At 41.8% G+C, this 24,469-nt stretch overlaps 2 protein-coding genes across 5 annotated transcripts; both read left to right on the forward strand.

Annotated features, from left to right (window-relative positions):
- Positions 1-2,957: 2,957 nt before the first annotated feature.
- clec3a (C-type lectin domain family 3, member A) lies at positions 2,958-4,304 on the forward strand (the record flags this gene model as incomplete). Its single annotated transcript, XM_079287440.1, is given in 5 exon segments — positions 2,958-3,069; positions 3,149-3,241; positions 3,909-3,962; positions 3,965-4,084; positions 4,087-4,304. Coding segments are annotated over 5 exon segments (597 nt in total).
- Positions 4,305-5,386: 1,082 nt separating this feature from the next.
- Positions 5,387-24,361, forward strand: usp47 (ubiquitin specific peptidase 47). 4 transcript variants are annotated; one of them, XM_079293381.1, is made up of 29 exons: positions 5,387-5,621; positions 8,843-8,899; positions 10,033-10,227; positions 13,054-13,170; positions 13,260-13,413; positions 13,535-13,631; positions 13,726-13,871; positions 13,996-14,075; positions 15,604-15,753; positions 15,941-16,036; positions 16,127-16,279; positions 16,447-16,614; positions 17,384-17,515; positions 17,716-17,792; positions 18,030-18,085; positions 18,286-18,398; positions 18,527-18,628; positions 18,732-18,939; positions 19,353-19,468; positions 19,580-19,699; positions 19,850-20,648; positions 20,854-21,029; positions 21,116-21,196; positions 21,306-21,421; positions 21,505-21,623; positions 21,842-21,972; positions 22,226-22,273; positions 22,385-22,515; positions 22,691-24,361. In XM_079293381.1, the coding sequence occupies exons 1-29, from the start codon at positions 5,577-5,579 to the stop codon at positions 22,863-22,865; spliced, it is 4,158 nt and encodes a 1,385-aa protein (XP_079149507.1). In that variant the 5' UTR covers positions 5,387-5,576; the 3' UTR covers positions 22,866-24,361. The 4 variants fall into 4 exon arrangements, with proteins under 4 accessions (XP_079149507.1, XP_079149508.1, XP_079149509.1 ...); XM_079293382.1 differs by having other exon boundaries at positions 16,447-16,605; XM_079293383.1 differs by lacking the exon at positions 8,843-8,899.
- Positions 24,362-24,469: the final 108 nt, after the last annotated feature.

Here is a 24,469-nt window from a genome sequence, read left to right on the forward strand (position 1 = left end):
CATAAGTTTGAGAAAATGACGACTCCAATGTTTTGATGCTTCTGGCCAAGAGAGTGAATTACTTTCTCATGTTACAACAGTAATGTGTAAGCCACGATGAGCAAGAGAGGTCTGTGTGTAGATATTAGCATGATTCTTAATTCTTAGGGGCCAACCTTGTGTGTTATGGGATCACCAGTGCCTTCAAGCTACAAATGAGCGTTTGATACTTGAAATGGTTTCCTCGTGTGAAGTTTGCATTGAACAAACCAACAAAATAGGTATTTTTAACTGGAATACGAAAACAGATGCGTAAACTATTAAAAACTTGTTGTTTACTTGCTGGTGCCTCACAACAAAAGTGCCATACGACTCCAACATAAATTATTTTTTCAATGAGCTGGTGTCTCAAAGCAGGGCGATTTAGGTCTGAGCAACGCCGTGTATTCCTTTATTTAAGTCCGATGCCCTCTGCTTTACTCCACACCTGCGTGTTGTTGATGAAATGTAAGAGAACCTTCACGCTCACATATTCAAATGACTGATCTGTTTTTATTTTTAATTTAATCCAAGAAAAAACAAACGATTGTTTTCACTATTTCTTGGGCCTTGCTTATTCTGTGTATTTTATATCTGCTAGTCATCTGAATTATTTATTACTTTACTTGAGTTATTAAATTGAAACCAGAGTACACATCAAAAAGTATTTTTCTCATTTATAAAACGGTGACATAGGTCTCTCGCAATCATGCCATTTCAACAGATTAAAAAAATGGATCAATTTAGTATCACCAAAACCAACGCTGCATGCTTTGAAGTTGAATAATAAACTGGAGAGAAATAAGTGTGAATGAGTGTACACAAGCGATGATTTAAGTCATTTTAGAAGTTGATTTCTAGACTTGGAAATAAGGATAATGATGTGTAGACACTGGAAACAATTATAATTTTGATGCCTTTTAATGTCAGGTCTGCTGTGTATGTGTGTGAGTGTGTAAGAGAGAGAGAGAGAACACGTTTTTGAGTGTATGTATGTTATCTTGTAAAAAAAACTGAAGTGTTTAGTACTGTAGTTTGTTCCCAAAATCCCTTATAAACTCTGGTTAACCTGTGGTCGTATATATTTTTGTCAAATTTTCTGTTTTGTACTTTCTTTGAGTACAGCTCTGTTTACTTGAATAAATTGATCTGCAAAGTATGCCGGGATTGGGTTTTAATTTATTTCACATGAGATTCATATCGTCCCTTTCCTGTTTGAAGTTGTCTTTCTTCTTCTTTAATATATTATGTGAATATATGTATTTATTTTTGAGCTTATGGAATCAGTGAGGAATTTTGGCTTCCACCTGGATTCAAATCACAAGTGAACTTGATGAGAACGTGAAATGTTTAAATGTTTTTCGCTTTAGAGTACGGTTCAAAACATGGACTCGGGTACTAATAGACTGCACATTCTAAACAATCCCACCGTTTGGCACAAGGTGGCAACAAAGTCAGTAATTTTTTTTATTTTCTGCAGACAGTAATGTTTCTGTGACACTGAGCTAAGGGACTATGTGTGTCAAAGGAGAAGAAAAGAAACATGCTGCTGTCTAATGATTAACGATTGTCTAGCAGTACTCCATTGTACAACTGTTGACCTTTGCAAAGATGTTACCAGGTAGTCAGTGCATGTGCTGTTACCAGAACTGCTGCAAACTAAGATTTATCTATGTTTTTGGAATATTAATCATGAATTATTGATTAAACCAGAACTATTGGCCATTTTTCTTTTCTCTAACTACGGGTCCGGTGTTAGTTTTTGGTGTCCGCCTCGGGGTGGAATAAGATAAAAATGTTAGTGGAGATTGCATTGGAATAGCATACAATAATATGTTGTACAGCTTTTTTTAAACGCAAACTAAACAAGAACTTGGACTCGATACTGTGCAATGGGTCTAAACTAAATACATGTTACATACAGTTCATTTTCACATCCGTTTACACCTACTGTATGTCACATCAAACACAAAAAATAATGCTATTTTAAAGTATTCTTGCTAGAAAAAACCTACACATTTAGAGGACTATCTTGGCATGTATTGTAACGGATACAACTATCAGAGTTTTCAATAACCTTATTTGCTTAGAATACACAATTGTTTTTATGATTATTATTATTATTTTCATTACTATATTTCACAGGGGGGGGAGCTAATGCTTAGAAATGTACAATTTAAAGTCAGTAAAATGGGAAAGATTCTTGAGCTAGTTTTGACAGTTGTATTTCTATACTAAGCCTGTATGCCCAAGGGTTGTTCTTATTTAGCTCCCCCCTCCCATCTGTATACAACATCTCACTCTAAAAATAGCTTTGCACCCGAGCAGAGAGCTGCACTTCATCTGGTTTAGGAAAGGCCTCATTTTGAGAGATTGCACAACTGCAAGTCTGTGTGATTGGAATATTCAAAAGAAATCTACAGTGTAGCAGCAACATTTACTCAGTCATGTGTTTTCATGTGCTCAAAGTTGTAAATGACCCTTCGTATACCACTTAGTGTACATGAATCATATATTTTACATCGTTTGACAGCTATTTGAAGCCCAGGTGTGAGGTTATTTTTCACATGTTAAAAAGTGATTTAGCGTGTCCTAAACCGACATGGAACAGGGATGGGATGATCAACACTCAAAGCAGTCAACGAATTTCCAGTTTGTTTGTGAAATGAAAGGGAATACTGCTTAGTGCACCTTGTCCCAAGTAAATATTTATCAAAAGCCAGACACAAGGAAATCATTATTTGCCACTCCACCCTTATGCCTCTCTCACCGCCTCCTGATGTTTGGACAGAAACATTTGGAGCCAATGCAGGCAGAGTACCCAGAAAGGCATACAGAGGGGCCAGTATATACTGAGCTGCCTGCAGTCGTTTTGGTTTATTTCACGGCAGTACAAGGTGTACTGTGTGCTGTCACTGTAGGATCCACTGGCCTCAGACATGGCTCGTCTGGCCCTCCCTGTCCTCCTCGTTCTTTGCTTCTCCTTGCTCCACTTTAGCTACAGCCGTCCATCTCGCACCAGGAAGGCTGTGTCACCCCGTCAGTCCGGAGGTAACTATACGCACAGTTCCTAAATAACATGCTTGCCACCCATGCGTATCTGACCTGTTGCTCTTCCCTCTTCGTGGAGATGCAGCTGCAGAAGAAGATGAAGTGAGGTCCCAGCTTGAGAGGTTGTGGCAGCAGGTGAACTCACTGAAGGAAATGCAGGCGTTGCAGACAGGTACCGCCCTCACTACATTAACGAAGATTAAAGACAGAAGGGAGGACAGTAACAGATTAGATTCATAAGCACGACTGTGACTGTTTGTAAGTAAATAAGAAAGACATTATTGGACAATGGTTAGTGAATGACATTGTGATTTAAGGTTGAATTATAAATATGTTATGCTTTTTCTCACTGTTACTTGTTATTTAAGTCAATGAGTCGCCATAAAAGAGTGTGGACTTGCTGAGAGATAATATCAATTGATTTTGAACTTTTTAGTGTGAGTCACCAGCAGAGAGCAGCAGCACTCTTATCAGCCATTAATGTATGAACTAAAAGGTTGAATTGCACAAAGGGAATAATGTGAGTGTATAGAACATAAAAAACAAGAACATTATATTCTTATAATTGTGTGTATTTTTTATTTTTACTGTGTCTCTTTTTTAATACTTTGAATTGATTATATAAAAATACTATACATGTATTTATTAATTTATTGTTGTTTATTATTTTGTATTATTTTCCTTTATTGGCTAAACAATTACTGACTATTCAGACTGTGAAGCAACGCTTCAGGAATTGTTACAAATTCTATTGTAAAAGAAATGGGGGATTCAGTGTTAAAAAAAAGATTAAATTACAATTCAATTCGCTAATGTAAGTAAGTGCTTTGTGTTTTCAGTCTGTCTCCGTGGCATCAAAGCTCACAGGAAGCGTTATCTCACAATTGAGGAACCAAACATTACCATGAAGCAAATGAAAACGGCATTGCACAAGGAGGAACTCTTGCAACGCCACGGGACATGATGGAAAACAATGAACTAAGAGACTATGCAAAGAGGAGCGCTCCTGGATCCAAAACTTCTGGATCGGTGTAGCAGACATCGTGAAAGAAGGCCAGTATGTTGATGTCAACAGCCTGCCAGTCAGCTACTTCAACTGGGACCGCTCCAAGAAGCAGCCCACAGGAACGAAGAGGGGGAGCTGTGTTGCTCTTTCAGTAGTTGCACAAGGAAAGTGGTACGACGAGGTGTGTCGCAGCCTCAAAAACTACATCTGTGAATATGTAATTCCCTAATGGAGACAAATCGGTTGTTGACAACCTGATGATCGTTTATGCAGGTCATTCATTAAAAATGTGTTGTCAAATCTGTTCTGTATTTCGTTTTGTACATACACTTTTTTCTCTATTACTATTCTGCTGTAAGTCTAATTTCTTCATCATCAGTGTACTTAACATTTATGAATTTGTATTCATAAATAACCTGTGAGTTCCCCAGATTACCTCTTTACTGCTGACCACTTAACAGTTTGATCTGAGCAAATGTGGGGGTAGTGAGTTACTCAAGGGTATCATATCAGTAATAGGACGGGAAGGGATGTTCAACCTTTGGTTACAGCCTGACTATAAGGCCTGAGCAGCATAATGAAGCGCTGATGAAACTGGAGGTTGAGGCTCTTTAATAACCCCTTCTCACCCCACAACCACATCTGTAACCCCAGACTTAACTGCAGCACTAACATTAAAAAACTGACTCTTACATACAAACTAAATTACATGAACTATATCTAGAGTTACCTGTCTTTGGAATGTGGGAGGAAACACCAAAAATAAACTTGAACAAACACAGAAAGAACATGCACAAAGGGATCGTTATCAAACCTATACCCTTCTTGATGTGAGGTGAAAATGTGAAATATGCATGTGAAATAATGTAAGTTCATATTCTGTTTTAGTGTTGCATATTTTCATATACCCAAAAAAGTAAAAAGAAAGGCCGATCAAGTTGTGCAGATGACCAATGGAACCATGTCCATCATAATCTCTCTGTGTGTATGTGTGTGTGTGTGTGTATATATATATATATATATATATATATATATATATATATATATATATATATATATATATATATATATATATATATATATATATATATATATATATATATATATATATATATATATATATATATGTGGTGTATCTATGTTGTGTACTCATTTTAATACATAAAAAATGAGCTGTGGACAGTGTGGATCAAAAACAATGAAACACACACACACATCACGCACGCTTGTCTGGATGGAATGTGACACCAAAACTCCGTGAGTGAAGTCTCGCGGAGTAAAGCACCGGCCATTTTTGTCCATGTATAGCTGGGCACTTTGTGCTCTGGTAGTACAACCGAGAGTGTTGCGATCACTTTGATAAGCCTACAACTTTTGCCAAGTTTAATTTTATTATCCAAGTATCAAAACTTGCCACAAACGATGTTTGTGTTTACCGTTGCAAAGTTATTCCGCTGACATCCTTGTCCGGATAGATACTTGTGTCTAAACTATCGCACAAATGGAAATGGTGCCCAACGAGGAGAACCAGCTCGTACCCAAAGAGGTAAGGTTATCGCGGACCCTGTGCCCATGTCGGAGGATCAATCTCTGGGCGTTAGCTGTCAACCTTGTAGATCATGGTCATTAATTATGGCACAACTTTTGCACCACTTTGGGAGTTTGCGATCTTGTTGTATCATTTTGAGGCTAACTCTCAGCTGCTAACAGTTAGCGTTAACGGTAGCCAAACATGACTTGGACGGCCTATCATGACATGGCCGCGGCTAACATCAGCTAGCGGCTAGTTTCGCTGTGAGTTTATGAAGGCAGCTAACGTTAAAGCTTTAGCGCAACCATCATTTCGTTACCTAGCTTTCGATTTTGGCTTTCTGATCATTAAAAACATACGACTCGTTCAATATGTTATCCCCAAAACAAAGACATTTGCCGAAATTAGATAGCCAACATGCAAGTAACATTAGCTAACAGTCAGCGTTAGTAGAATAAAGATAGCGAATATCGTTAGCTTTGTAAGTCTGGTGAATGACATATTTGGCTCGCGCGAATCTATTAGCTGACGTTAGGTGTTTTTGAAGTTGCTAAACCAAATGCAAATAGCTAACGTACGTCGCTTGACATGACTGCCAGTACCGATGCAACGTTAACTACTAGTTTATAATAATGTATACCCTTACTTTGATTCAGTCTTGTCCCTGTTTGTGTGGAATATAACTTGTAGCCTCACTGTTAACGTTAGCATAACATTAGCTCGTGGAATGTGCAAGCTAACGCCAATGTTAGCTGATTTGACTTGCTAACGTTACTTATGTAAGTTAGATGCAGGTGCGTGTAATACAACATTTATTAATTTCGTGTGTCTCTACTGTTTGAATACAAGTGTTCGCAGTTTATATTATGCCGTCCTTAATGAACTCATTGGTCACAATGTTATGTTACTTCGCTGTTGCTTGTTTGTCCTGCCATGGTTAGCTGCGGTGGTTAGTTACGTGTAACATCCTATTATTCTACGATGCTATGTTGTCATGTTTTCCACACACGTAGAAAATGAATCGGCTGTCGCTTCTGTAAAACACCATTAATGTTTACCAGATGGTAACAGAGTGATTTTAACATAAACGTCCAACAGGATAACGTTACTATTGGCCTGGCAGTCATATTCATGTGTTCTGTTATTCTCGCGTACATTCTCACGTACATTCTCAAGTTACCTGGAGTCCCTTTATGGATGATTTTATAGGACTGCATTTACGTCAGCTGCAGGGTCATGCATAGGACGTCACTCGTTGAAGTGGCTGGTGGGAAAATTAGATTTGATTATGCACCACTGCACACTCATTTCAGTTTCATAGTAACAATATAGCCTTTATTCATATACTTATTAATTCATTATTGATTATAATCGAGTACAATTCTGCAGTAAAAGTCTTTAAAAGTCTTTTTTTTTTAAAGAATGAGGCTTGAGGTTGTGTGGAGGAAACAGGTGTATTTACTCATCCTGTTTTCAGCAAAGTAGGTATTTCAGATTTTCAGCACTTGAAAAAAATCCCGGTATACTGGTAGAAGGAAGTTAAGATCGTGAAAGGTTGTGAAATATGTAATTTAGTATACAGTAGTATTTCATTTTGTGGTATGCAAATATATATCTTAGAAATGATTCTATCTGTTGTGTATGCAAGGATTGGAAACATCGCATCTGTATGTATACAGTCATTTTACATGAAAATATGCATATATTTAACTGTCACACAGACTGGTTAAAAGGAATACTCAAAGCAGATAAGTTATAAAACTCCCTTGTTGTCGTCTTGTTTGAAATAGAGGTGAAGCCTGTGCAATGAGCCTGTGGTTACTTGTTTCTTCTCAACCAGATAATAAAATCAGCTGATCATTTATGTGCGTCAGACTATCCTTTTAGTTCTGTAGACATGCTGATAGGACAGGAACATAAAACCGAGTGAAATATCACCCCCAGTACTTTAGCTCTGTTGCTGAAATCGATGGCCAGTTCCATTTAAGAGACTTATGTTGTGGAAGAAAACATGGTCTCAAGTGTTGGTAATTTAAGCTGCAGTTTTGTGTTGAAAGAGGTTGGTAGCGGCGGTGTGATGCTCTGGGATACCAGAGGTCACCCAGAGCTCTCTGTTGATGCCATGGGCCCAATTAAATGACACACTTGTGAGGAGAGACGCACTCACAGATGCAACCCTGTAACATTCAGTGGCTACTGAATGGCTTTGTGTTTAAGAAATATCCTTCTGCCCTGTCATAACAAGAACATCATATCAATCATCTTGGATTTTAGGATGCATCTTGATGCATACAATATAGTTATTGTTAATCATTCATTTTTGCCAGTCCTTTCTCCCATGAGAAAATGGACTGTCCCCATTATGCTACACTGTCACATTCTCCTCGCTGCAGCTCGTAATAGCATTATGTATTGAAAAGTTAAAGAAGGTAAATACTAAATTTGTATGTTATTTTGTTAAGCCACAATCAGGAAAAAATACAAAAGAGATTTAGCAGAATATACTCCACTCACAATAAAGTGCTCATTATCATCTATATTGCCTCATCTGTCTTTCCCACTGATGTCAAAGGCTACTGCACCTGTCACCACCAAAACCATTTTTTTGGATATTGTAGTTAATCCAAATTGGTGGCTGGTTACTTGCCAAAGTGTCAGGTGTGGTTGAAAAAATGTCCCATCAACAATACATTGTATTTGAATAAGAGGCTATTGTTCACTTCCTTCTCTGTTCAGTAGCTACTGCTCATGTGCAGTAGCAGTTGCATTACGTTGTATAAATAGGATTTCATGGTTACTGACATTTCACAAAAAGTTGTAGCCTGTCATTATTTTTTGTGCCATTTAGAATGAGTTACAGCTGTAAAGAAGTACTGCCTGTGCTTTGCAGTACCCGTGGCTTCATGTCAGCACCTTGTGATCATATCCATGGTAAAAATAACCTTTAATCTAATAATACACTTGTGTGTAGTCAGCTACAGCTACTTTATAGGACCCGTCAGTCACATTTTGCCACGATCGCACACCTCAAAAAGAGGTTGCAGTAACCAGAATGACTTGAATATATTTCCTGTAATCATCACCCGTTTCACCAGCCAAGATGTTGATTTGCCAGCCAAACAATAACAGGTGTAGGCCTACACGTCTAATTTAAACGGGCATGTTTTACAACTTACTTCATTGTTGTGTTTGTTTGAAGTTGTTTTCCACTCAAACTATCTCCATTATATCATCAGGGTGTGTTTTGGAGTTGCAGACAGAGTCTTTTTGATGAGATCAAGAGGATTTCTCAGGTAGCCTTGCCTTGTGTTTGGTATTGGTGAGAGAGATGATGCATGGTGTTAAATAGATGCATGAAGCAGCACCATGATGACATTCTTCTTCATGCTTTGCAAACAACAGCTTTATCAAACATAGAATACATGCAATGAAACTGATAAGGAAAACATGTAAATACTCATATCAACACATCCATTCACGACTTGAATTTGATCAATGGTTTATGCAATAGTTGAGTCATTTTAAATACCAAACATTGTTTTGTTCATCGTCAATCCCTGAGGATAAGGAAGCTGGCCTGCCATCATCTTCACATGCTCACTACATTAGCGCTTGTTAAGTGAGTTTTTCTTCCAGCTTTTGCTACTTTGGTTTTCAGTCCGCAAATCATTTGAGGCTGAACAGCAACGGCACATAAACCAATCAGAAAATAAACTAAGGCGAGTGTTCAGATGATGATGTGACTTTCGTTTTGTGTCTTGAAACAATTTACAAAATTGATGCATGTGTCAGCAATTGCATGGATTTTTTTTTTTTTTTGCAACAGATCGTGGACAGTTTGGGAGAAATTTGATAACCTGGCCGTGTTTTTGTGTGTGGAAAATTTGTAGGCAAAGATCAGTGACTGGGCTTGTTGCTGACGTTCCAGTGAATGAGATAACTATCAGTCATGAATTGTACGGCCTACTTGGTAAGAGGCCTGTCTGTTATGCAAATTCCTATGAAGCCTTGAGGAAACGGAAAGATAGACGAGGACATGTGAGCTGCTTTTGCAATGCTGGGAGAGAAGAGATGTGCTCCTTTGTCACCAAACAGTTTGTTTTGTTGTGAAGAATATCATTTTTCTTTCTGTGATTGGCAAGAAAATCCCGCACAGATAATACTGTTTAGTCCTTTAGATATCTAGCTGTGTCTTCTCCAGAAAAGTAACCGAACTTGTACCAAGTAGGTCATATTTGTTCTGAGGCGTGACATGTGACGGTATTGTTCTTTTCTGCACTGGCGTGTTTCTGTTGCACAGCCTTACTAACCAGTTATTCCAACGCTTAACTGTTCACCAGTGAATGGTGCTTAATCACAAAATACAGAATGAACATTTAGCCAATTCGTCACGCTAATGTTTTTCTCCGTCGTTCTTGATTTGCAGATCCAAAATGCAGCTGAGGAGCCCAGAGTGCTGTGTATCATACAGGACATCACCAGTGCAAAGACGATCAATGAGAGGCTGACCCTCAACCTGCCTGCTTCCACCACCCTCTCCAAACTCTATGAAGATGTTGCCCACAAGGCGAGATATGTGAAAGCCACGTTCGACCTGGCCTGGGGAAATACACCGGACATGGTTAGGAAATGTATTACTCAAGACGGTGACTTTTATGGCGATGAGGTGGTTTAACACTTTGAGCTTTAACCTGTTTTCGTATATTGTAAACTAGGCATGGGCAAACTACAGCCCGTTGGGCCTTTTAATCCGGCCCGTCTAGTATTGGTATAAAATTGCCCAAAGTATAATAAAGACTAGGGCTGGGCAGTATACCTTTTTTTTATTGCCGGTATGATATGAATTCTTCACACACCATTATACCGGTGCATAGCCAAAACAACTGCTGTCTGCTTTCAACAGGCAGCTAAATGTATTCTTTGCTGCTGTCAGCGCTAGTTCTCTTACATGTATTGAGAGGGAACTCTTGTCATGGTCATAACTTTATAACATAACAATTAACAACCCACAACTAACACTCTTTAACAGAGAAATACACCACAGCACACAACAGTCTGTGATACATAAACAATTTGTAACACGAATAATTGTACATTTATAAAATTTCTCCGCCGAACTGAATGCTGGGTACAGGCCTGCTTGTTAGCACAACAGTCTGCTAACAGCTGGGAGAGGCTCCGTCGCTCCAGTAACGTTACATTAAAGAACAGAACAGAGCGATGCAGGATGAACAAAGACAGACCGGAGATGCACCGATAGAGTTTGACACATATGCAACGCTGATTACCGTAATATGCGTGGTATTTGTTGTAAATGTACGTTGGTGCAAAGAGGGTGATAAGAAGCTGTACAGGGAGGGGCTTAGGACCCAGGGGAATGTAGGCGAAGGAAACAGGAAGACACGCCACGCAAACAGCTGTTCACCGCTCCTCACGATCCTGCAGACCACTGATTCTCAACTGGTGGTTCGTTGCGGACCCGTTTTCAGTGGGTCACGGGACTTTGCTTTATGCAGCGGAGTTATTCACGCTCCTTTCCAGCATTTACGGCACTTGTTCAGCTGTGCAGGAAAAACACAGACCAATGCGTTGTAAATCACGTCACGTGATGCAGTTTAACCAATAAAATAAGAGTATTCTGATTCGTTTCCTGACGCCAGTGAGATGCACCCATACCGTGACACCGGGGAGAGACGAGGAAAGACTTTACAGAGCAGAGCTCTGATAATGTTAGATGTGACACTCAAAGTATGATCCCTTCAAAGAATCAAACTGGTAAAAAGACCACAGTCATTAACCTTTACACTAAAAACTATGTGTCAAAAATGACACATGCTTAAAAATGACACATGCTTCATAAGTAAGTGCATGATAAAATATGCATTTATGCAATAAAAAAATACCGTGTGAGATCCCAGTTAACTGATGAACACCTCAGATCTGTTCTGAGAATTGCCACAACCAAACTGACACCAAACGTTGACGCACTGGTTAAAAAGGGTGACCAACAACACTGTTCCCACTGACATTAAATGCAAGTTACCGGTACTTTTTAGGTCATGGCTTTTACTTGTAATTTATATTCGTTCTGAGAATTGCCACAACCAAACTGACATCAAACGTTGACGCACTGGTTAAAAAGGGTAACCAACAACACTGTTCCCACTGAAATTAAATGCAAGTTACTTTTTAGGTCATGGCTTTTACTTGTAATTTATATTAGTTCACACAAACACTCCATTCATCTGCGACTGGCCCGGCCCGTCTGTCAAATTTTAAAACTCAATGTGGCCCCCGAGCCAACAAGTTTGCCCACCCCTGTTGTAGACCCTTCTGTCTGCTTCTCTCTGGAGTCGCTGTTCTGCTTTTGCAGGTAGAGCAGTAAGTGACAGTGTGGGCTCCATGATAACTCTGACAGCTTGACTGCTTAAAAACAGATGAGTTCATTCAGTTTTAAGGTAGTGTTTTGGTTGGTGTAGTTGAGTTCAGGTTAAGTATAGCACACGTGAACTCTAGTGAGATTCACGATAATGGCTGCCACCCCGTGTTCGTAGTTGCTGTTCACTCATCCTCCACTTAAAATAAGTTCACGTCACGACTCATTGCCCCGGCCACTTCCACATTGGGAGGGCTATGTCACCATACCATGACCTCAGTCAAGCTGATAGTGGTGGAGATTTGTTTAAAAGCCAGACTGACATTTCTTAATCATGCTTTCAGTGTTCAAACATCCGTTTGTTGTACCATTGTTCTCTGCTGCAAAGAAAACAAAGTGCGTAAGAATGGTGCTGCTGAGAAAGAGCACTCTCAAATGAAGGATATGAAGTTATTGGAAAGGTTTTAATCACACGAGTTGGAAGCTGTGTGTGTGTGTGTGTGTGTGTGAGTGATCTAACTTTACAAATAGTTTAATACTTAATAATAAGCGTGTAGCCTAATCTTTATGTGCTGTACAGAAATACCCAGTTTAAACAGAATTAACATCCGTTTAGCATTCAAATGTTAATTTAGAATTAAAATGTTCTTAATGAAGCGTCCAAACTCTTTGGTTCAGCCCTGCTACTCCCTTTTCTTAAAGGAGCACAAGCTAATCCTGCTGCTGACCCGGGCCACAGCCCAGGTGCTGTGTCTGTTGTTCTGTCACTGAGTAGGTCAGTGGATTAAGCTGCTGTGTGTTTCCACTGCAGCACTTTACTTGTTGTCCTCAGCATGCCTGTGAGAAAGAAAGTATTGCATACAAGCATTGCTCACATGTTGGCTTCAAGCTGCTTTCATCGTTTGCGTCAACACAGAGAATGTTCTGAAAATGAGTTCAGGGGGATTGTAAGTCTTCCTGTGAGTTCCTCCAGTTTTAAGACTTGTTTTTTTAAGGTTTTGTGGCTGTTTTCTGCATTTCCAAAGGATTGTAGTCTTCATGTGATTTTTGTTTTGCTCTGCCTCCCTCTAGGCACCACTGGACCACAGCAGTGCGATGTCACTCTCAGATTCTGGTTTTGAGCCGGGTGGTAAGAAGAATTTCCTCCAGCTCACAGACAAAGATGGAGAGCAGCCCCAGATTGCATCGGTAATACATATTTGCTGTACAGTGAGATTGTTTTTTTTCGAAACTACGGACATTTCATAAAAAAATGTCCGTCCCCTGTATGTGTGCAGGACGAGTCAGGAACAGCAGATAGCAGTGGACTAGATGACAGCTCCCAGGAGCGGTTTATTGGGCCCCTGCCTAGAGACGGCACTGCAGGCTGCAGCAGTGACTACAGCAGTCCATCCTACTCCTACTCGTCCATCCTCAACAAATCTGAAACGGGTGAGGCTTTGTCATCTATTGAATGTGTGACCTCACTCCTTTTTATACAACCCTAACTATCCTCTTACTCCCCCCCCCCCCCCCCCCCCCCCCCCCCCCCCCCCCTTCCACATCACTGTAGGTTACGTGGGCTTGGTCAACCAAGCGATGACCTGCTATCTGAACAGTCTTCTACAAACGCTGTTCATGACCCCGGAGTTCAGAAATGCACTCTACAAGTAAGACACCACGCTCTGAGAAATCTTTGTGAAGTTTCACCTGCGAAGTACAACTTATTTTTTAAATTCTTTTACAACTTCTGTCCAACTTCAGCTGGGAGTTTGAGGAGGTTGAAGAGGATCCCGTCACCAGTATACCGCACCAGTTACAAAGGCTGTTTGTTCTGCTGCAGACGAGTAAGAAACGGGCAATCGAGACCACTGATGTGACGCGGAGCTTCGGCTGGGACAGCAGCGAGGGTGAGGATTTGCCCTCTCCTGCGACGAGACTCGCACGGCTTGTCTGCGTGTTTGTGTGAAAGGAGAAACCATGTGCCTCTGCATCTGTACATTTGATGACACTTCTTGTGCGTTTGTCTTTTAGCTTGGCAGCAGCATGATGTCCAGGAGCTGTGCAGGGTCATGTTTGATGCCCTGGAGCAGAAGTGGAAGCAGACAGAGCAGGTGGGGAAACAGCAAAAATGTTTTCCGAAAGATTATTGAGAAATTAATAAAGAATCCCCCCCATCCCCGCAATAGAAACAAAAGAGCTACTGTGGGCAAAGTGAAATGGGCCAGTAAGCCTCAGGGTTAGCTGTTCTCTGTCCTCTTATCTCACGACTGAATTATAAACTGCAAACCGTTCATCCAGTGTGCGCATTTACAACCATGTGGTCTGTACACGTGAAAAATAAATGTGATTGAGCCCCAATTAAGAAATGACACAAGTAAATGGGAGTGCAACAGATCACAAAGCTCAGTCAGGATCTGTTCATGTTTTTTTTTAGTCTTGGATTGGGTCAGCAGGAAAAATAGGGAGCAAACGTTTAGAGAAGCCCTGATCACATTTTGTTACAGCTGCTGTCTTGTTACAGCAGCTGGAGGCTCCTGAAAGTCCTGAAAAATCATTTCAACCTCTGTGAATAGGGGTGTAACGGTTCACAAAATCCACGGTTGGGTTCAGTACGATACAGTGGAGCCACGGTTCGGTACGGTACAGTAGAAAACTATAAATGCCAGAGAAATGTACTTGATTTTAAAATATATTTATTCATTACAACTAACATCATGAAGTTATTCTTTGACTTTGAACAATGATGGAACTATACCTGAGTGACTCATCTTCTGGGGTGTCTTCTTAGCAACACATAAGCATAAAAAACAAAAACTGCTCCTTAATGTTATGTAGTATTGTTACTTACATCTTGCAAAATAGATTTTTAATCTCAATGGGACTACGTGGTTAAATAAAGGTTTTAACTTTTTTATTTGTCATTTTTATTCAAACGTATTCGGTTCGTCATGCGTACCGAACTGTGAGCCGCGTACCGAACGGTTCAATACAAATACGCGTACCGTTACACCCCTATCTGTGAAGTCAGTGTAAACCATCCAAATGTCTTGATGTTAGCCTATTCCATTGCTATAGTCATCTATAATGGTTATTTAAAAACACACAATTCAAATGATAAGGAAATAAAATATTGTATTTTTATTTATAACAAAAATCTTGGCATTAATACTTTTATTCATGTATTATAAGCTGCTGCGGGCTGAAGCAGTCTACTAAAGACAGTATACTCAAGACTCATCGAGCCAACATGCTAAATGTAACATACTGAATGTCAACATGCTAACTCCATGTGTTAGCTGAAGTTAGAACAGACAGAATACAACTAAGACCTCTGAATGATCATAAAATATACAAAGTTCCCTTTTAGATTTTGAAAACATGGCAATTGCTTCCATTAGACCAAATGTTGCTATGAGGAAAAACATTCAAAGTTGTTTTTGATGTATTTAACATTTACATTTTTAATCCATCCAACAGTTTTGGATAGCAGGTAGTTTGATTAATAGTTGCACACTGGTGCCTCCTTTAAGTGAGAGAATGCAGCAGGGTGAAAACATTTTTTTAGTCCAAACAAAGGCTGTATCGTTAACAGTAAAACATGGCTGAGAAGGCCTGACTGTCATGCCTCCATATCCTCAGGCTGACCTGATCAACCAGCTGTACCAGGGGAAGCTGAAGGATTATGTCCGTTGTCTGGAGTGTGGCTATGAGAGCTGGAGGATTGACACTTACCTGGACATTCCTCTTGTGATCAGACCCTTCGGAGCCAACCAGGCCTACGGCAGTGTGGTGTGTTGTCTCTCCACGTTCCATTCATTCAAACATTTAGCACAAAGACTCGAGCAGCACTCAACACGCATTCCCTCTTTGAGATTCACAACTAATTCAAGGCTGCCAGCTCATTTTAACATAGTTTATGTCTGCTAAGTATTTTGGCCTTCGTCTAAATAGTCCTGAAACTATCTTTCTGCTACAGGAAGAGGCTTTGCAGGCATTCATCCAACCAGAAACTCTGGATGGGGCCAACCAGTACTTCTGTGAACGCTGCAAAAAGAAATGTGACGCCCGAAAGGTGAGCACACGGAAAATGTGACATGGGACTTCACGTTCAGTGACGGTGGTGTTGACCGGTCTTCTTTTTGATAAATGCTTCTCTTCTCAGGGTCTGAGATTTCTGCACTTCCCCTACCTGCTGACACTACAGCTGAAGCGGTTTGATTTTGACTACACCACTATGCATCGCATCAAGCTTAATGACCGCATGACTTTCCCTGAAGAGCTTGACATGAGTCCGTTCATCGATGTGGAAGATGAGGTGAGAGCAGAAATGGCTTTACTTGCTTCCATCATTATTTCAGATTAATACCCAAATGTGATTCTCCTTCAATCTCTGATCAACCGCAAATAACATCACTTGATCCTAAGCTACGTTTGGATGAAGAAAAATGTAAAGTACTCTACTTTCATGTGCCTCCTCTCCAGAAGTCGCCTCAGACGGAGAGCTGCACTGACAGCGGAGCAGAGAATGAAGGCAGTTGCCACAGCGACCAGATGAGCAACGATTTTTCCACCGACGATTGTGTGGACGAAGGCATCTGCTTGGACGGCACCGGCAGCACAGAGAGGGCGTTGAAGCCGAAGGTACTCATCGTGAGTGCTCACTATATAGATATTGTTAATATCCTTGGTTAGTTAACTTTGACTCAATTCAATTTATTTGTAAAATCACAAAATTTGCCCTTTGAGTGCTTCACAATCTGTACAGCATACAACACCCTCTGTCTCAAAACCCTCGCATCGGAACAGGAACAACTCCTGTTCGGTGTGTAGGGTCCTTTTCATTTTGGGTAATGTTGATTAATTATATATCGGACACATTGAAACAACAAACGCAGCCTTTTCAATTTGGTCCACTTATTTTTTTCTGAGCCACTTGATTCAAATACTGAAAATCAGAATCGTCCAAGAAAATTGCTCAAATTGCACTCATTTACATCGTCTCCCATCTGAAGTTGCTATGGCGATGTTGTAGTGATGGAGGAGACTCCTGGAAATGTCGTTGAGCAACTGTCTGCTGGCAGACAAAGCTGGAAGTGATGCATTACTTCCCCGTCCTTGTTACATGACGCGTTTGTCTTTCATTCACAACGTGCACCGCAGTTTAACAGACAATGAGCCAGCCGACACTCTGCGGTCTCGCCCGCTGTGCATGCTTCCTTCATTTGACCAGTCGGTGGTGCTTATATGATGCGACTCTAGCTCCGCAAATATAGCACATCTTGAGCTTATATCTTGCCATTGCATCTGCAGTGTCATTGGTTGATGTCCCTGTTGTCAACATCACTTACATGTATGTTGCAGACCACATCTCGGTTCTTGCTTTGATATGAACACAAATGTTTTCCCTGTCCGTTCTCAGGGCTTGCCGACCTTTGAGCTGTTCTCCGTCATGGTGCATTCTGGGAGCGCTGCAGGTGGTCACTACTACGCCTGCATCAGATCCTTCACTGACGGCCAGTGGTACAGCTTCAACGATCAGCACGTTAGCAAGGTCAGCCTCAGCACCTGACCTGCTTTGTCCTCTTACAGCACTTCAGTGTCAGTCAGAATGACTCAGCAGAGAGCTAGAACTGTGTTAGGTAGTTGGTGCTGAACTAAGCAAACAATCCTCGTCATTGTAACGTTTTACTTATTAACATGGTGGTGTCAGGTGAATCAGTCATTCAGTTTCTGTGTATTGCTGTTGGGCAGATCACCCAAGAGGATATCAGGAAGACATATGGGGGGTCCTCGGGGAGCAGAGGCTATTACTCCAGTGCCTTTGCAAGGTGAGTTGTCTCTCATGTAACACTCGGTGGGTTGACACGCATCGCATGCTTATACAATATACAATAATAATAAACTGCAGCTGTTTATTTATGAGTTTCAAAGGGAAGTCAAGAGGGTTCTTGTTTATTGTTCTTTCATGTTTCTTTTGAACCAATAGTCAGACAGAACTGTATATTCTCACTATATATTCCAATACATTCAATAACAAGACATCTTTTTTTTTTTTCTCTCATCAGCTCTACAAATGCATATATGCTGATTTATAGATTGAAGGATCCCTCGAGGAATGCAAGTAAGTGAATTCTGCAGTGAGTAATGCCAAAATGACCTGTGCCTTTACGGTAGTTGAGCGATTGTTCTGTAATGTGCCCCGAGCCTGTAGAAACCACACCACTACAGTGTGGCAGACGTTTTTAACATTTTGATCATAATCTTACTGTCTCTATCACTGTGACGGTCATTCATTGTGTACCCTGTCTGTCCTGTCTGCAGAGTATTTTGCGCCGGAAGAGTTCCCAGAGCACATAAAGAGTTTGGTTCTGAAGGAGAAAGAGTCCGAAGAGCAGGAAAAGCGACAGCGGGAGATTGAGCGCAACACTTGCAAGGTACGTGGTCCTTGTTAGACCGGTTCAAGATCTATGGTTGTGCTTCTGAATGAGGATCAGTTGACGAGTCGCCCCCCCCCCCCCCCCCTTGTAAAACAACTTCAACTATTATTGCGCTCTTCCTCCAGATAAAGCTTTTCTGCAAGCATCCTGTGAAGATGATGATGGAGAGCAAGCTGGAAGTACACAAGGACAAAACTCTGAAAGAAGCAACAGAAATGGCCTACAAGGTTTGTTGGTTTATGCTTTGTCGTCACCATCTGATTTTCCAACAACATAACTGATCGCTATAATGCGTGTCAGCAGCTGACCTGTGTATGTTCTGTACCTCAGATGATGGAGCTGGAGGGAGTGGCGTCTCTGGACTGCTGCCGCTTGGTAAAGTATGATGAGTTCCACGAGTACCTGGAGCGCTCCTACGAAGGTGAGGAGGACACACCGATGGGCCTGCTGCTCGGAGGAATCAAGTCCTCGTATATGTTCGACCTACTGCTGGAGACCCGCAAACCAGAGCAAGTGTTCCAGCCGTACAAACCTGGAGGTCAGTGGCCTGCTGCTGTTGAGTCACACTCCTCTTGTTTCACACAGTGTGGTCATTTACTGCAACACAAAGAGTATATCAATGAATGAATGAATTTTATTGATATAGCGCTTTTCACAGACAATAGTATCACAAAGTGCTTAACAGAGCAGACATTTAAAAGCATAAAAAACACAATGTGAGTCAAGGGTCAATAAATTATCTACACAGAGAAAAGTAAAAAATAAAATAAAAATGTAAACCATATATATATATATATATATATATATATATATATATATGAGAGCAGTCACTTCTGACTCTATGCAGACCAGCTCTAAAAGTTGGGAGCGAATTGACTGCACACCGATGATGGATGTAGATTGTCAGAACACAAGGCAAATGAATGTAATAGCTTTATGTCTTTCCTTCAGAGGTGATGGTGAAGGTTCACGTTGTGGATCTGAAGAGTGAGACTATCGCCACTCCAGTCAGTGTTCGGGCGTACTTGAACCAGACGATCACCGAATTCAAACAGCTTATTGCACAGGTGTCCTACTCTCCTCCGTTATTTTATCCTAAACATCAACACAGAGAATTGTGAAATAAATGTCGTACATTCGCCGTGGGACTTGAGCCTTATGTGTGTGTTTGTTGCTAGGCTACAGGGCTTTCTGCAGAAACCATGCGTGTCGTCCTGGAGCGCTGCTATAATGACCTCCGGCTCCTGTACATTCCCAACAAGACGCTGAAAGCTGAGGGCTTCTTCAGGAGTAACAAGGTAACAATGTTGTTATTTTTTAATTCTCGCTTCATTACGTCCATGTGTTTTCTTTGTGTTTTGTTTGCTTTGTATTGGAAAATCTACTTGCACACTTCTAAACCAGATTAAGCTTGAATTTGATCCGTTTCTCATTTTGCTTTTGTTCAGGTTTTTGTAGAAAGCTCCAAGTCGACTGATCATCGGGTTGCTTTCACTGAATCACTCTTGTGGAAACTGTTGGATCGTCACGGGAATACGATCCGGCTCTTGCTCTTACTCCCTGAGCAGTCTCCTGGTACCTTGGCCAACAGGACTCTTTGCCAAAAAGTAGGCGGTGACTCCGATGTGCCCTTTGACGGTTCAAAGGGCAACAGGACATCTGTAGAGGCGATCCTCGAGGAGAGCACAGAGAAGTTAAAGAATCTGTCTCTCCAGCAGCAGGGCTCCAGCACCAGTGACAGCCAGAAAAGCTCTGACGCCAGCGACTTTGAACATATCGAATCCCCGACCCAAGAGGCTGACTCCAGCTCTTCGCTCTGTGTGGCTGCCGACAACAGAGAGTTGGAGAACCGGATCGGGTCCACAGCTGGGGGCGGCAGCGGCGCCACCTCTGACCCCGACAACCACTTTGCCGGTGAGGAGCGCTCGGACTCTGAGGTGAACAACGACCGCAGCACCAGCTCGGTGGACAGCGACATCCTGAGCTCCAGCCACAGCAGCGACACGCTGTGCAATGCAGACAGCGGGCCCATACAGCTGGCCAACGGCTTGGACTCGCACAGCATCACAAGTAGCCGTCGCTCCAAAGCCCACGAGGGCAAAAAGGAGACCTGGGACACCGCCGAGGAAGACTCTGGAACGGACAGCGAGTACGACGACAATGGGAAGAGCAAGGCCGAGGCCCAGTACCTGTACTTCAGAGCAGAGCCTTGTTCTCAAGACGACTCCTCATCGGATGCACAAAAATGTACGAACCTTCTATTTATGATGCAGTTTAAAGGATTAATCATCCTAAAGTAAAGAGAACTAGTTCAAATGATCAGAGGCAGGCACAACGACTAATTCTGTGCAGAACGTGATTGACTTTGTCTGTTCATCAGTGTTTCCCTTTTCTCAAGAGGGCAGGAAATGAGACCGAATGTTTGATTGTTGTTTCTTGTGATGTGCTTCAGGTTTAGTGGTTCACGTGGACAAGAGAATAACGTTAGCAGCGTTTAAACTGAACCTGGAGCCGTACGTGGGCGTCCCCTCCACCCGGTTCAAGGTGTTTCGTGTGTACGCCAACAACCAGGAGTTTGAGAGTGTTCGGCTCAATGAAACGCTCTCGTCGTTCTCTGACGATAACAAGGTCAGAATCAGCTTTACAACCGATTTGTCGACTGTCTGTTAAGAGTGAGCCAATCCTTGACTTGTGCATTTTATTGCTTCCCACAGATAACTATTCGATTAGGAAGAGCACTGAAAAAGGGTGAATACAGAGTGAAAGTGTATCAACTGCTAGTGAATGAAACCGAGGTAGGAGCGGTCACTGTGCTGAAGAAGATTGTTTGTGAATGACCTGACTTAAGTTGCTGAACATTGTGATCACAGACATTGACCGTGTTTCCATGCTTGTGCTTCCCAGCCCTGCAAGTTCCTTGTGGACACGGTGTTTGCCAAGGGCATGACTGTCAGACAGTCTAAAGAGGAGCTGCTCCCTCAGTTGAAAGAGCACTGCAAGCTTGATCTCAGCATTGACAAGTAAGACTTTGTTTCGACACATTTTGTTGAAAAGAAAAAAAAGTGTTGGTGTTTATCAACTGTGTGTGTGTGTGTGTGTTTAGTGTTCGTCTCAGGAAAAAGACGTGGAAGAACCCGGGCACGGTGTTTCTGGACTATCATGTCTATGAAGAAGACATCAGCATCTCCTCCAACTGGGAAGTTTTCCTGGAAGTTCTCAATGGTAACGGCTCATTCTGCGGTCTCTTTCAAACACGTTACAACGGGCTATTTTATAATAAAGTCACAGGAAATGTCACAAAGATGAAATTACTACTTAATCGTAACGTCACCCGTGACATGAAGCTACCAAACACTAGTATCAGAGTGCAGAGAAGCTTGTTCTTTCTCCAGGTGATAATAATGTACTTGCTCTATGGTCTGTTATGATCCGTTTCTCAGAACCGGAGAAGATGAAGTCCATGTCGCAGCTGGCTGTCCTGACCCGGAGATGGAGCCCCGCTACAATGAAGCTGGGGCCCTTCCAGGAAGTTATTCTGGAGAGCAGCAGTGTAGAAGAGCTCAAGGAGAAGGTATGTCTGTGTCCCGCTGGGTGCTTTCACTGCTTTTCAGAATGTATTCTTATCAGAGGTTCAATTTGTTCAACCATAAAAAAACAATTACAGTCTTGTCATCCAAGAGTGAACACCAAACTGCAGGAAATAAATAACACTGTATGGATAAAAACATGATGCTGTGTTTGATAATATTGTTGAAATTGATTGCTTGATCAGCAAATGGTCCAAGTACCATTCATCCATCTGTGTTTCTTTCTTCCGTTTGCAGCTTAGCGAAATGAGCAATATTCCTCTCGAAAACCTGGAGTTTGCAAAGGTACGTGAGATGCAGTAGCTCACGCAGGACACGCCATTTTTCTTCTCATGTTTCTTAAATCACCCATCTTCTAAGCTTTTGACTGAGAATCCACCCGTCTGTTCTGTGCAGGGTAGGGGAACATTTCCTTGTGATATTTCTGTGTTGGAGATCCATCAGGATTTGGACTGGAACCCTAAGGTGTCGACTCTTAACGTGTGGCCTCTGTACATCTGTGACGACGGAGCTGTGGTATTCTACAGGTAAGATAATTGCAGTCCACCTTCAAGGACCGATTGATGTTCCTTTTCCGGTCCTCAGACACACAGGACTATGGACAGTAACATGTTACTAGAGCACCAGGTTTTAATTGTGAGCACACGCTTCTTCACCATTTCCTGGTGACTTGAGATTAACATTACTCTGGTCCTTGTGCAGGGACAGCACGGAGGAACCTATGGAGCTGTCGGACGAGGAGCGCAGTGAGCTGATGAAGAAGGAGAGCAGCCGCCTGCTTAAGACTGGACACCGTGTCAGCTACTCGCCACGCAAGGAAAAGGCCCTCAAGATCTACCTGGACGGAGGCCCCGCCAAGGACCCGGGGCAGGACTGAGGCGCTGAGCACCGCTCCTCGTTATCTGGATCGCGTGGCTACTGCAGCAGAAGCAACCAGGCTACGGGACTCAAGTCTGAGTGTCGTGCCTGATAGTGACTCGGACATCAAGCAGCGGTGCGAGGCTGACGTGCTCCACTCTGAGCCCCAGGACCGGCTCAGAAACCCCGTTGTGCACTATAGTGTATTGTACTGTAAAGTTTAAAGGGAAGTACAAAAGCTATTGAATACAGAAAAAAAAATGTATCAAATACTGTATAGACAAATCAATTGAACGTAAAGGCTCCAGAGACGGATGCAGGGATGTTAGGACTGTGAAACTGGGCTGGAAAGTATCCATCCTGTCTATTGAAGTCTGCCGTCTTCTTTCACGTCGGTCTCTTGCACTCTCACTGCATTTCTCATCCTGTTTCAGGACTAGTGTTGATTCTGAGTCATCCGTGGGCATCTTGTCAGTCCACATGCTCACCCTCTATCAGCACTGCTCTATTGTAGACATCATTCTCATCATACACTGCTTACCTTCCTTTTTCAATACTTTAAAACCAACAGCACACACACACACAACCAAGAGCTTCTTATCCAGCCCTTCCTCAGCCTCGCCTCTTCTGGTGCGGCTGGCCTCACTCTCTCAGCGACTTTGACAACTTCATTCACACGATTCGATTCATCCAAAAAGCAACAATTAAGAACTTTCTGCTCCTCTAACAGCCAGAGTGATGTTGTTGTCCTTACCGCTGCTCTTCTTGCTTTATAGGAGCTTTACCTTTTTTGTTGCGTCACTTCCACTAGATTTAATGATACATGGCTATTGTTGGTCCTGTCTTACAAAGTACAATGAAACAAATCCAACTAGACTATGTTAAGAATCTCTTTGTTTTGTGTTTGTTTGTAGATGATTATTTTGCTCCAGATGTGACCTTTCAGTTAGGTCTGGGTGTGAGGCACCAGGCACACATCTGTTGTCTGGATTTACTTTTAATTTAGAAAGTGGATTTCTTTGATGTTTTTGTTGTTTTGCACCATGTGAACTAGGGTTACATCTCTAGTGTGCGTGTGTGTGTGTGTGTGCGTGTGTGTGTGTGTGTGTGTGTGTGTGTGTGTGTGTGTGTGTGGTACTGAGGGGAGGGAGCGTTCTCTGGGGTTTTGGCAGAGGGCGTGAGGTTGTTTTTGGCGCTTCTACCGGCTGCTGCTTGATGGACTGACACCAGAGGGTGCAGAAAGCCCAATGGACTCCTCAGTCTGTCCGGCAACTGGTTTTAAAGACTGAGGCTCAGCATCCCGGCCCCTCTGGGATCCTGATGCTGCCACCAGCTATTCACTGTAGAAATGCCAATATCTTTTTCTTTTTTCCCCCCATCCTTCTTGTTGTTTATTTCTTTGAGATTTAAATAATGTGTGACAATAGTAAAAGATGATTTTAGAAATGAATTTAAATGCTTTTTTTTCAGAACTGCAGTTTTCTGTCACTGTAAATTAAAAATGGCTTAATTTAACTCACAAATCCGAATCACCTTTTTTGAGAAAAAGGGGTTTTGGTGTTAGAAAAACATTTATTGTTCCAAAGGTAGGAGTTGTACAAGCTTCATGTCAGGTTTCAAGTG

The sequence above is a fragment of the Melanostigma gelatinosum genome (genome assembly GCF_949748355.1).
Source record: "Melanostigma gelatinosum genome assembly, chromosome: 2".
In the NCBI taxonomy this organism is placed as follows: domain Eukaryota; kingdom Metazoa; phylum Chordata; class Actinopteri; order Perciformes; family Zoarcidae; genus Melanostigma; species Melanostigma gelatinosum.

Bases quoted from the DNA above. Each gene is read 5' to 3' on its own strand.
- usp47 (XM_079293381.1), top strand. From the start codon at position 5,577: ATGGAAATGGTGCCCAACGAGGAGAACCAGCTCGTACCCAAAGAG. The intron at 19,469-19,579 runs GTGTCCTACTCT...GTTTGTTGCTAG, and splicing joins TCAAACAGCTTATTGCACAG to GCTACAGGGCTTTCTGCAGA. The intron at 21,973-22,225 runs GTATGTCTGTGT...TTCCGTTTGCAG, and splicing joins TAGAAGAGCTCAAGGAGAAG to CTTAGCGAAATGAGCAATAT.